At 43.2% G+C, this 12,697-nt stretch overlaps 1 protein-coding gene across 1 annotated transcript in view; it reads left to right on the top strand.

Moving 5' to 3' along the window:
- The window catches only part of TRIM54 (tripartite motif containing 54), a 96,290-nt gene that overhangs the window by 3,394 nt on the left and 80,199 nt on the right, over window positions 1–12,697 (top strand). Inside the window, exon 2 of the mRNA XM_088458095.1 lies at window positions 3,337–3,509. Coding sequence (XP_088314221.1) covers window positions 3,337–3,509 — 173 coding nt within the window. The remainder of the gene's footprint in view (window positions 1–3,336; window positions 3,510–12,697) is intronic.

Here is a 12,697-nt window from a genome sequence, read left to right as displayed (position 1 = left end):
CGGTCACACTGTACATCGGGGCGTGTGTGCGTGCGGTCACACTGTACATCGGGGCGTGTGTGCGTGCGGTCACACTGTACATCGCGGCGTGTGTGCGTGCGGTCACACTGTACATCGGGGCGTGTGTGCGTGCGGTCACACTGTACATCGGGGCGTGTGTGCGTGCGGTCACACTACATCGGGGCATGTGTGCGTGCGGTCACACTGCTGCTCCTGAAGCACCTCCTGGCTGATGAAGGCTAATTCCCCACTGACAACATGCGATGGACTAAGGCCTTATCCAGCAGTGCATGCTGGGAGGGAAGAGGCCAGGAACTTGGTCGGCTGATGGAGATTTTCTGGACCATTGTTGTATCTGTGGCGGCCGGTTTGCGTGACCCCGTGGGTCACACAACCAGCCAATGTGTTGGCAGACAACCCAATGCTGTATCCTTGGACGCAGCTTGGATAAGGGATGCATGCAGGTGGCGTGATGCTTCCTGCTGCATTCATATAACTGCAAGGACGGCATTGCAAAGCGGCGTGTGTGTGTGTGTGTGTGTGTGTGTGTGTCCGTGTGTGTGTGTGTGTGTCCTCCGTGTGTGTCCTCCGTGTGTGTCCTCCGTGTGTGTGTCCTCCCTGTGTGTGTGTCCTCCCTGTGTGCTGCTTTCCAATTCCGTCCACTACTGAATCACCCCCCAGATCCCCTGTGCGAGGAAGATGCTGCCAGAGAATGGATTATAGGAGTATTACGGATGTGTCACTGAAGTGTTGGGGTGCACAGACGCTTAATCGCTCACTTTGCAGGACGTACTCAGGGGAATATATGTAACTATGTGAGTCAGTAATCACGAGGTCAGATACATATACAGGGTGTATACACCGGGACGTGTGAGGTCAGATATCTATACAGGGTATATATACACCAGGAACCGGTACTGCACAGCTACCCTGACGTGTGAGGTCAGATATATATATATATACACACACACACACACACACACACACACACACACACACACACACAATACACCGGGACGTGTGAGGTCAGATACATATACAGGGTATATACACCGGGAAGTGTGAGGTCAGATACATATACAGGGTGTATACACCGGGACGTGTGAGGTCAGATACATATACAGGGTGTATACACCGGAACGTGTGAGGTCAGATACATATACAGGGTGTATACACCGGGAACTGGTACTGCACAGCTGCCCTGACGTGTGAGGTCAGATACATATACAGGGTATATACACCGGGAAGTGTGAGGTCAGATACATATACAGGGTGTATACACCGGGACGTGTGAGGTCAGATACATATACAGGGTGTATACACCGGGACGTGTGAGGTCAGATACATATACAGGGTATATACACCGGGAACCGGTACTGCACAGCTACCCTGACGTGAGGTGAGATACATATACAGGGTGTATACACCGGGACGTGTGAGGTCAGATACATATACAGGGTATATACACCGGGAACCGATACTGCACAGCTGCCCTGACGTGTGAGGTCAGATACATATACAGGGTGTATACACCGGAACGTGTGAGGTCAGATACATATACAGGGTATATACACCGGGAACCGGTACTGCACAGCTACCCTGACGTGTGAGGTCAGATACATATACAGGGTGTATACACCGGGACGTGTGAGGTCAGATACATATACAGGGTGTATACACCGGGACGTGTGAGGTCAGATACATATACAGGGTATATACACCGGGACGTGTGAGGTCAGATACATATACAGGGTATATACACCGGGAACCGGTTCTGCACAGCTGCCCTGACGTGTGAGGTCAGACACATATACAGGGTGTATACAACGGGACGTGTGAGGTCAGATACATATACAGGGTGTATACACTGGGAACCGGTACTGCACAGCTGTCCTGACGTGTGAGGTCAGATACATATACAGGGTGTATACACCGGAACGTGTGAGGTCAGATACATATACAGGGTGTATACACCAGGACGTGTGAGGTCAGATACATATACAGGGTATATACACCGGGAACCGGTACTGCACAGCTTCCCTGACGTGAGGTGAGATACATATACAGGGTGTATACACCGGAACGTGTGAGGTCAGATACATATACAGGGTGTATACACCGGGAACTGGTACTGCACAGCTGCCCTGACGTGTGAGGTCAGATACATATACAGGGAGTATACACCGGGACGTGTGAGGTCAGATACATATACAGGGTATATATACACTGGGAACCGGTACTGCACAGCTGCCCTGACGTGTGAGGTCAGATACATATACAGGGTATATACACCGGGAACCGGTACTGCACCGCTGTCCTGACGTGTGAGGTCAGATATATATATATATATATATATACAGGGTGTATACACCGGGATGTGTGAGGTCAGATACATATACAGGGTATATACACCGGGAACCGGTACCGCATAGCTGCCCTGACGTGTGAGGTCAGATACATATACAGGGTATATTCACCGGGAACCGGTACTGCACAGCTGCCCTGACGTGTGAGGTCAGATATATATATATACAGGGTGTATACACCGGGACGTGTCAGGTCAGATACATATACAGGGTATATACTCCGGGAACCGGTACTGCACAGCTGTCCTGACGTGTGAGGTCAGATACATATACAGGGTTTATATACACCGGGAACCGGTACTGCACATCTGCCCTGACGTGTGAGGTCAGATACATATACAGGGTTTATACACCGTGAACCGGTACTGCACAGCTGTCCTGACATGTGAGGTCAGGTATATATATATATACAGGGTGTATACACCGGGAACCGGTACAGCACAGCTGCCCTGACATGTGAGGTCAGGTATATATATATATATACAGGGTGTATACACCGGGAACCGGTACTGCACAGCTGCCCTGACGTGTGAGGTCAGATACATATACAGGGAGTATATACACCGGGAACCGGTACTGCACAGCTATCCTGACGTGTGAGGTCAGATACATATACAGGGTGTATACACCGGGAACCGGTACCGCACAGCTGCCCTGACGTGTGAGGTCAGATACATATACACGGTGTATATATACCGGGACATGTGAGATCAGATACATATACAGGGTATATACACCGGGAACCGGTACTGCACAGCTGCCCTGACGTGTGAGGTCAGATACATATACAGGTTGTATATACTGGTACGTGTGAGGTCAGATATATATACAGGGTGTATACACCGGTACGTGTGAGGTCAGATACATATACAGGGTGTATACACTAGGACGTGTGAGGTCAGATACATATACAGGGTGTATACACCGGGAACCGGTACTGAGAATACATGTGTCCTTGCTCTGTCCATAGGCCTCAAATCCCTTATGGCAGTCCCGTGGTTCCAGCACCGTCTCATCCGGGGGCCGCTTTCGTTGCCCATCATGTCGCCATGAGGTCGTCCTGGACAGGCACGGGGTGTATGGGCTGCAGAGGAACCTGCTGGTCGAGAATATCATAGACATCTATAAGCAGGAGTCATCCAGGTAAAACTACATATGATTTGTCTACGTATAGAGATACAGATCTCAGCTTACAGGGGTTATACTGGGATTCCTGTCCTTCTAAACTTTGTCCTTTTTTCTTTTCAAACCAAACACCAAATTATTGTCCAGTGATTACACCCTCAACAACATAATACTTCTACTACTGTGCAGTGATTACACCCTCAGCAACATGATACTTCTAGTACTGTGCAGTGATTATACCCTCAGCAACATGATACTTCTCGTACTATGCAGTGATTACACCCTCAGCAAGATAATGCTTCTAGTACTGTGCAGTGATTACACCCTCAGCAACATAACACTTCTACTACTGTGCAGTGATTACACCCTCAGCAACATAATACTTCTACTGCTGTGCAGTGATTACACCCTCAGCAGCATGATACTTCTAGTACACTTCAGTGATTTCACCCTCAGCAACATAATACTGCTAGTACTGTGCAGTGATTACACCCTCAGCAACATAATACTTCTAGTACAGTGCAGTGATTACACCCTCAACAAAATAATACTTCTAGTACAGTGCAGTGATTACACCCTCAGCAAGATAATGCTTCTAGTACTGTGCAGTGATTACACCCTAAGCAACATAACACTTCTACTACTGTGCAGTGATTACACCCTCAACGACATGATACTTCTAGTACAGTGCAGTGATTACACCCTCAGCAACATCATACTTCTAGTACTGTGCAGTGATAACACACTCAACAACATAATACTTCTAGTACTGTGCAGTGCTTATACCCTCAGCAACATGATACTTCTACTGCTGTGCAGTGATTACACCCTCAGCAACATGATACTTCTAGTACACTTCAGTGATTACACACTCAGCAACATAATACTACTAGTACTGTGCAGTGATTACACCCTCAGCAACATAATACTTCTAGTACAGTGCAGTGATTACACCCTCAGCAACATAATACTTCTAGTACAGTGCAGTGATTACACCCTCAGAAATATGACACATACTTATAGTACAGTGCAGTGATTACACCCCCAGGAACATAATACATACTTCTAGTACAGTGCAGTGATTACACCCTAAGCAACATAATACTTCTAGTACAGTGCAGTGATTACAAACTCAGCAACAAGATACGTACTTCTAGTACTCTGCAGTGATTACACCCTCAGCAACATGATACTTACTTATAGCACAGTGCAGTGATTACACCCTCAGCAACATGATACATAATTCTAGTACTGTGCAGTGACTACACCCTCAGCAACATGATACATCTAGTACTGTGCAGTGATTACACCCTCAGCAACATAATACTTCTAGTACTGTGCAGTGATTACACCCTCAGCAACATAATACATCTAGTACTGTGCAGTGAATACACCCTCAGCAACATAATACTTCTAGTACAGTACAGAGACTACACCCTCAGCAACATAATACTTCTAGTACGGTGCAGTGATTACACCCTGAGCAACATGATACATACTTCTAGTACAGTGCAGTGATTACACCCTCAGCAATGTAATACTTCTAGTACTTTGCAGTGATTACACCCCCAGCAACATAATACATACTTCTAGTACTGTGCAGTGATCACACCCTCAGCAACATAATACATTTAGTACTGTGCAGTGAATACACCCTAAGCAACATAATACTTCTAGTACAGTGCAGTGATTACACCCTCAGCAACATAATCCTTATAGTCCTGTGCAGTTATTACACCCTCAGCAACATGATACATAATAGTTCTAGTACTGTGCAGTGATTACACCCCCAGCAACATAATACATGCTTCTAGAACTGTGCAGTGATCACACCCTCAGCAACATCATACATACTTATAGTACTGTGCCGTGCTTACACCCCCAGCAAAATAATACATACTTCTAGTACTGTGCAGTGATTACACCCTCAGCAACATAATAATTCTAGTACAGTGCAGTAAATACACCCTAAGCAATATAATACTTCTAGTACAGTGTAGTGATTACACCATCAGCAACACAATACTTCTAGTACTGTGCAGTAATTACACCCTCAACAACATGATACATACTTATAGTACAGTGCAGTGATTACACCCCCAGAAACATAATACATTCTGCTAGTACTGTGCAGTGATTACACTCTCAGCAGCATAATACTTCTAGTACAGTGCAGTTATTACACCCTCAACAACAAGAGATGTACTTCTAGTACTCTGCAGTGATTACACCCTCAGCAACATGATACATACTTCTAGTACTCTGCAGTGATTACACCCTCAGCAACATGATACGTACTTCTAGTACTGTGCAGTGGCTACACCCTCAGCAACATGATACATATGGTACAGTGCAGTGATTACACCCTCAGCAACATGATACGTACTTATAGTACAGTGCAGTGATTACACTCTCAGCAACATGATACATACTTCAAGTATAGTGCAAAGACTACACCCTCAGCAAAATGATACATCTAGTACTGTGCAGTGACTACACCCTCAGCAACATGATACGTCCTTCTAGTACTATGCAGTGATTACACCCTCAGCAACATACTTATAGTACAGTGCAGTGATTATACCCTCAGCAACATAATACTTCTAGTACAGTGCAGTGATTACACCCTCAGCAACATGATACATGCTTATAGTACAGTGCAGTGATTACACCCTCAGCAACATAATACATACTTCTAGTCCTGTGCAGTGATTACACCATCAGCAACATAATACTTCTAGTGCTGTGCAGTGAATACACCCTCAGCAACATAATACTTCTAGTACAGTGCAGTGATTATGCCCTCAGCAACATTATACTTCTTGTACAGTGCAGTGATTACACCCCCAGCAACATAATACATACTTCTAGTACTGTGCAGTGATTACACCCTCAGCAACATAATACTTCTAGTACAATGCAGTGACTACACACTCAGCAACATGATACATACTCATAGTACTGTGCAGTGATTACACCCTCAGCAACATGATACATACTTGTAGCACAGTGCAGTGATTGCACCCTCAGCAACATGATACATACTTCTAGTATTATGCAATGACTACACTCTCAGCAACATGATACATCTAGTACTGTGCAGTGACTACACCCTCAGCAACATAATACTTACTTCTAGTACTGTGCAGTGATCACACCCTCAGCAACATACTACATCTAGTACTGTGCAGTGAATACACCCTAAGCAACATAATACTTCTAGTACAGTGCAGTGATTACACCCCCAGCAACATAATACATGCTTCTAGTACTGTGCAGTGATCACACCCTCAGCAACATGATACATACTTCTAGTACTGTGCAGTGATTATACCCCCAGCAACATTATACATACTTCTAGTACTGTGCAGTTATTACACCCTCAGCAACATAGTACTTCAGGTACTGTGCAGTGATTACACCCTCAGCAACATAATACTTCTAGTACAGTGCAGTGATTACACCCTCAACAAAATAATACTTCTAGTACAGTGCAGTGATTACACCCTCAGCAACATAATACTTCTAGCACTGTGCAGTTATTACACCCTCAGCAACATAACACTTCTAGTACTGTGCAGTGATTACACCCTCAACAACATGATACTTCTAGTACAGTGCAGTGATTACACCCTCAGCAACATAATACTTCTAGTACATTGCAGTGATTACACCCTCAGCAACATTATACTTCTGATACTGTGCAGTGATTACACCCTCAGCAACATAATACTTCTAGTACTGTGCAGTGATTACACACTCAGCAACATAATACTTCTAATACTGTGCTGTGATTACACCCTCAGCAACATTATACTTCTAATACTGTGCAGTGATTACACCCTCAACAACATAATACTTCTAGTACTGTGCAGTGATTATACCCTCAGCAACATGATACTTCTAGTACTGTACAGTGATTACACCCTCAGCAACATAATACTTCTACTGCTGTGCAGTGATTACACCCTCAGCAACATGATACTTCTAGTACACTGCAGTGATTACACCCTCAGCAACATAATACTACTAGTACAGTGCAGTGATTACACCCTCAGCAACATAATACTTCTGGTACAGTGCAGTGATTTCACCCTCAGCAACATAATACATACTTCTATTACTGTGCAGTGATTACACCATCAGCAACATAATACTTCTAGTGCTGTGCAGAGAATACACTCTCAGTAACATAATACTTCTAGTACAGTGCAGTGATTACGCCCTCAGCAACATTATACTTCTAGTACAGTGCAGTGATTACACCCCCAGCAACATAATACATACTTCTAGTACTGTGCAGTGATTACACCCTCAGAAACATAATACTTCTAGTACAGTGCAGTGACTACACCCTCAGCAACATGATACATACTTATAGTACTGTGCAGTGATTACACCCTCAACAACATGATACATACTTCTAGCACAGTGCAGTGATTTCACCCTCAGCAACATGATACTTATAGTACTGTGCATTGATTACACCCTCCGCAACATGATACATACTTCTAGTACTGTGCAGTGACTACACTCTCAGCAACATGATACATCTAGTACTGTGCAGTGACTACAGCCTCAGCAACATGATACATACTTCTAGTACTGTGCAGTGATTACACCCTCAGCAACATAATACTTCTAGTACAGTGCAGTGATTACTCCCACAGCAACATGATACATACTTCTAGTACTGTGCAGTGATTGCACACTCAGCAATATAATACATCTAGTATTGTTCCGTGAAAACACCCTCAGCAACATAATACTACTAGTACAGTGCAGTGATTACACACTCAGCAACATAATAGTTCTAGTACTGTGCAGTGATTACACGCCAAGCAACATAATACATACTTTTAGTACTGTGCAGTGATCACACCCCCAGCAACATAATACATCTAGTACTGTACAGTGAATACACCCTAAGCAACATAATACTTCTAGTACTGTGCAGAGATTACACCCTCAGCAACATAATCCTTATAGTACTGTGCAGTTATTACATCCCCAGCAACATAATACATGCTTCTTGTACTGTGCAGTGATCACATCCTCAGCAACATGATACATACTTATAGTACTGTGCAGTGCTTACACCCCCAGCAACATAATACATACTTCTAGTACTGTGCAGAGATTACACCCTAAGCAGCATAATACTTCTAGTACAGTGCAGTGAATACACCCTCAGCAACATAATACTTCTAATACAGTGCAGTGATTACACCATCAGCAAGATAATACTTCTAGTACTGTGCAGTTATTACACCCTCAGCAACATGATACACACTTATGGTACAGTGCAGTGATTACACCCCAGCAACATAATACATACTTCTAGTACTGTGCAGTGATCACATCCTCAGCAACATGATACATACTTATAGTACTGTGCAGTGCTTACACCCCCAGCAACATAATACATACTTCTAGTACTGTGCAGAGATTACACCCTAAGCAGCATAATACTTCTAGTACAGTGCAGTGAATACACCCTCAGCAACATAATACTTCTAGTACAGTGCAGTGATTACACCATCAGCAAGATAATACTTCTAGTACTGTGCAGTTATTACACCCTCAGCAACATGATACACACTTATGGTACAGTGCAGTGATTACACCCCAGCAACATAATACATACTTCTAGTACTGGGCAGTGATTACACCCTCAGAAATATGACACATACTTATAGTACAGTGCAGTGATTACAACCCCAGCAACATAATACATACCTCTAGTACTGTGCAGTGATTACACCCTCAGCAGTATAATACTTCTAGTACAGTGCAGTGATTACACCCTAAGCAACATATTACTTCTAGTACAGTGCAGTGATTACACCATCAGCAACATAATACTTCTAGTACAGTGCAGTGAAAACAACTTCAGCAACAAGATACGTACTTCTAGTACTCTGCAGTGATTACACCCTCAGCAACATGATACTTACTTTAGCACAGTGCAGTGATTACACCCTCAGCAACATGATACATACTTCTAGTACTGTGCTGTGACTACACCATCAGAAACATGATACATATGGTATACTGCAGTGATTACACCCTCAGCAACATGTTACGTACTTATAGTACAGTGCAGGCATTACACCCTCAGCAACATGATACATACTTCAAGTACAGTGCAGTGACTACACCCTCAGCAACATGATACATCTAGTACTGTGCAGTGACTACACCCTCAGCAACATAATACTTACTTCTAGTACTGTGCAGTGATTACAACCTCAGCAATATAATACTTATAGTACAGTGCAGTGATTACTCCCATAGCAACATGATACATACTTCTAGCACTGTGCAGTGATTACACCCTCAGCAACATAATACATTCTTCTAGTACTGTGCAGTGATCACACCCTCAGCAACATAATACATTTAGTACTGTGCAGTGAATACACCCTAAGCAATATAATCCTTATAGTCCTGTGCAGTTATTACACCCTCAGCAACATGATACATAATAGTTCTAGTACTGTGCAGTGATTACACCCCCAGCAACATAATACATGCTTCTAGTACTGTGCAGTGATCACACCCTCAGCAACATGATACATACTTATAGTACTGTGCAGTGCTTACACCCCCAGCAAAATAATACATACTTCTAGGACTGTGCAGTGATGACACCCTCAGCAACATAATACTTCTAGTACTGTGCAGTGAATACACCCTAAGCAACATAATACTTCTAGTACAGTGCAGTGATTACACCATCAGCAACATAATACTTCTAGTACAGTGCAGTGATTACACCCTCAGCAACAAGAGATGTCCTTCTAATACTCTGCAGTGATTACCCCCTCAGCAACATGATATGTACTTATAGCACAGTGCAGTGATTACACCCTCAGCAACATGATACATACTTCTAGTACTCTGCAGTGATTACACCCTCAGCAACATGATACGTACTTATAGCACAGTGCAGTGATTACACCATCAGCAAAATGATACATACTTCTAGTACTGTGCAGTGACTACACCCTCAGCAACATGATACATATGGTACAGTGCAGTGATTACACCCTCAGCAACATGATACGTACTTATAGTACAGTGCAGTGATTACACCCTCAGGAACATGATACATACTTCTAGTATAGTGCAAAGACTACACCCTCAGGAACATGATACATCTACTACTGTGCAGTGACTACACCCTCAGCAACATGATACGTACTTTTAGTACTATGCAGTGATTACACCCTCAGCAACATACTTATAGTACAGTGCAGTGATTATACCCTCAGCAACATAATACTTCTAGTACAGTGCAGTGATTACACCCTCAGCAACATAATACATACTTCTAGTCCTGTGCAGTGATTACACCATCAACAACATAATACTTCTAGTGCTGTGCAGTGAATACACCCTCAGCAACATAATACTTCTAGTACAGTGCAGTGATTACGCCCTCAGCAACATTATACTTCTAGTATAGTGCAGTGATTGCACCCCCAGCAACATAATACATACTTCTAGTACTGTGCAGTGATTACACCGTCAGCAACATAATACTTCTAGTACAATGCAGTGATTACACCCTCAGCAACATGATACATACTTATAGCACAGTGCAGTGATTACACCCTCAGCAACATGATACATACTTCTAGTATTATGCAATGACTACACCTTCAGCAACATGATACATCTAGTACTGTGCAGTGACTACACACTCAGCAACATAATACTTCTAGTACAGTGCAGTGATTACTCCCACAGCAACATGATACATCCTTCTAGTACTGTGCAGTGAATACAACACTCAGCAACATAATACCTCTAGTACAGTGCAGTGATTACACTCTCAGCAACATAATCCTTATAGTACTGTGCAGTTATTACACCCTCAGCAACATGATACATACTTATAGTACAGTACAGTGATTACACCCCCAGCAACATAAAACATGCTTCTAGTACTGTGCAGTGATCACACCCTCAGCAACATGATACATACTTATAGTACTGTACAGTGATTACACCCCCAGCAACATAATACATACTTCTAGTATTGTGCAATGATTACACCCTCAGCAACATAATACATCTAGTACTGTGCCGTGAATACACCCTCAGCAACATAATACTTCTAGTACAGTGCAGTGATTACACCCTCAGCAACATGATACATCTAGTACTGTGCAGTGACTACACCCTCAGCAACATGATACGTACTTCTAGTACTATGCAGTGATTACACCCACAGCAACATAATACTTATAGTACAGTGCAGTGATTACTCCCACAGCAACATGATACATACATCTAGTACAGTGCAGTGATTACACCCATTGCAACATAATACTTCTAGTACTGTACAGTGATTACACCCTCTGCAACATTATACATACTTCTAGTACTGTCCAGTGCATACACCCTAAGCAACATGATAGATTTGGTACAGTGCAGTGATTACACCCTCAGCAACATAATACGTACTTATAGTACAGTGCAGTGATTACACCCTCAGCAACATGATACATACTTCTAGTACAGTGCAATGACTACACCCTCAGCAACATAATACTTCTAGTACAGTGCAGTGATTACACCCTCAGCAACATGATACATACTAATATTACAGTGCAGTGATTACACCCATGGCAACATAATACTTCTAGTACTGTGCAGTGATTACACCCTCTGCAACATGATACATACTTCTAGTACTGTGCAGTGACTACACCCTCAGCAACATGATACATATGGTACAGTGCAGTGATTACACCCTCAGCAAAATGATACGTACTTATAGTACAGTGCAGTGACTAGACCCTCAGAAACATGATACATACTTTTAGTACAGTGCAGTGGTTACACCCTCAGCAACATTATGCATACTTACAGTACTGTGCAGTGATTACACCCTCAGTAACATGATACGTACTTCTAGTACTGTGCATTGATTACACCCTCAGCAACATGATACATACTTCTAGTAATGTGCAGTGACTACACCCTCAGCAACATGATACATATGGTACAGTGCAGTGATTACACCCTCAGCAGCATGATACGTACTTATAGTACAGTGCAGTGACTAGACCCTCAGCAACATGATACATACTTCTAGTACAGTGCAGTGGTTACACCCTCAGCAACAGTATGCATTCTTCTAGTACTGTGCAGTGATTACACTCTCAGCAGCATAATACTTCTAGTACAGTGCA

This window comes from Taudactylus pleione, unplaced genomic scaffold (genome assembly GCF_031769625.1).
Source record: "Taudactylus pleione unplaced genomic scaffold, aTauple2 ptg000807l, whole genome shotgun sequence".
Lineage (NCBI taxonomy): Eukaryota > Metazoa > Chordata > Amphibia > Anura > Myobatrachidae > Taudactylus > Taudactylus pleione.
Note: the sequence above shows the minus strand (reverse complement) of the source record. Positions and strands in the feature narration are given on the sequence as shown.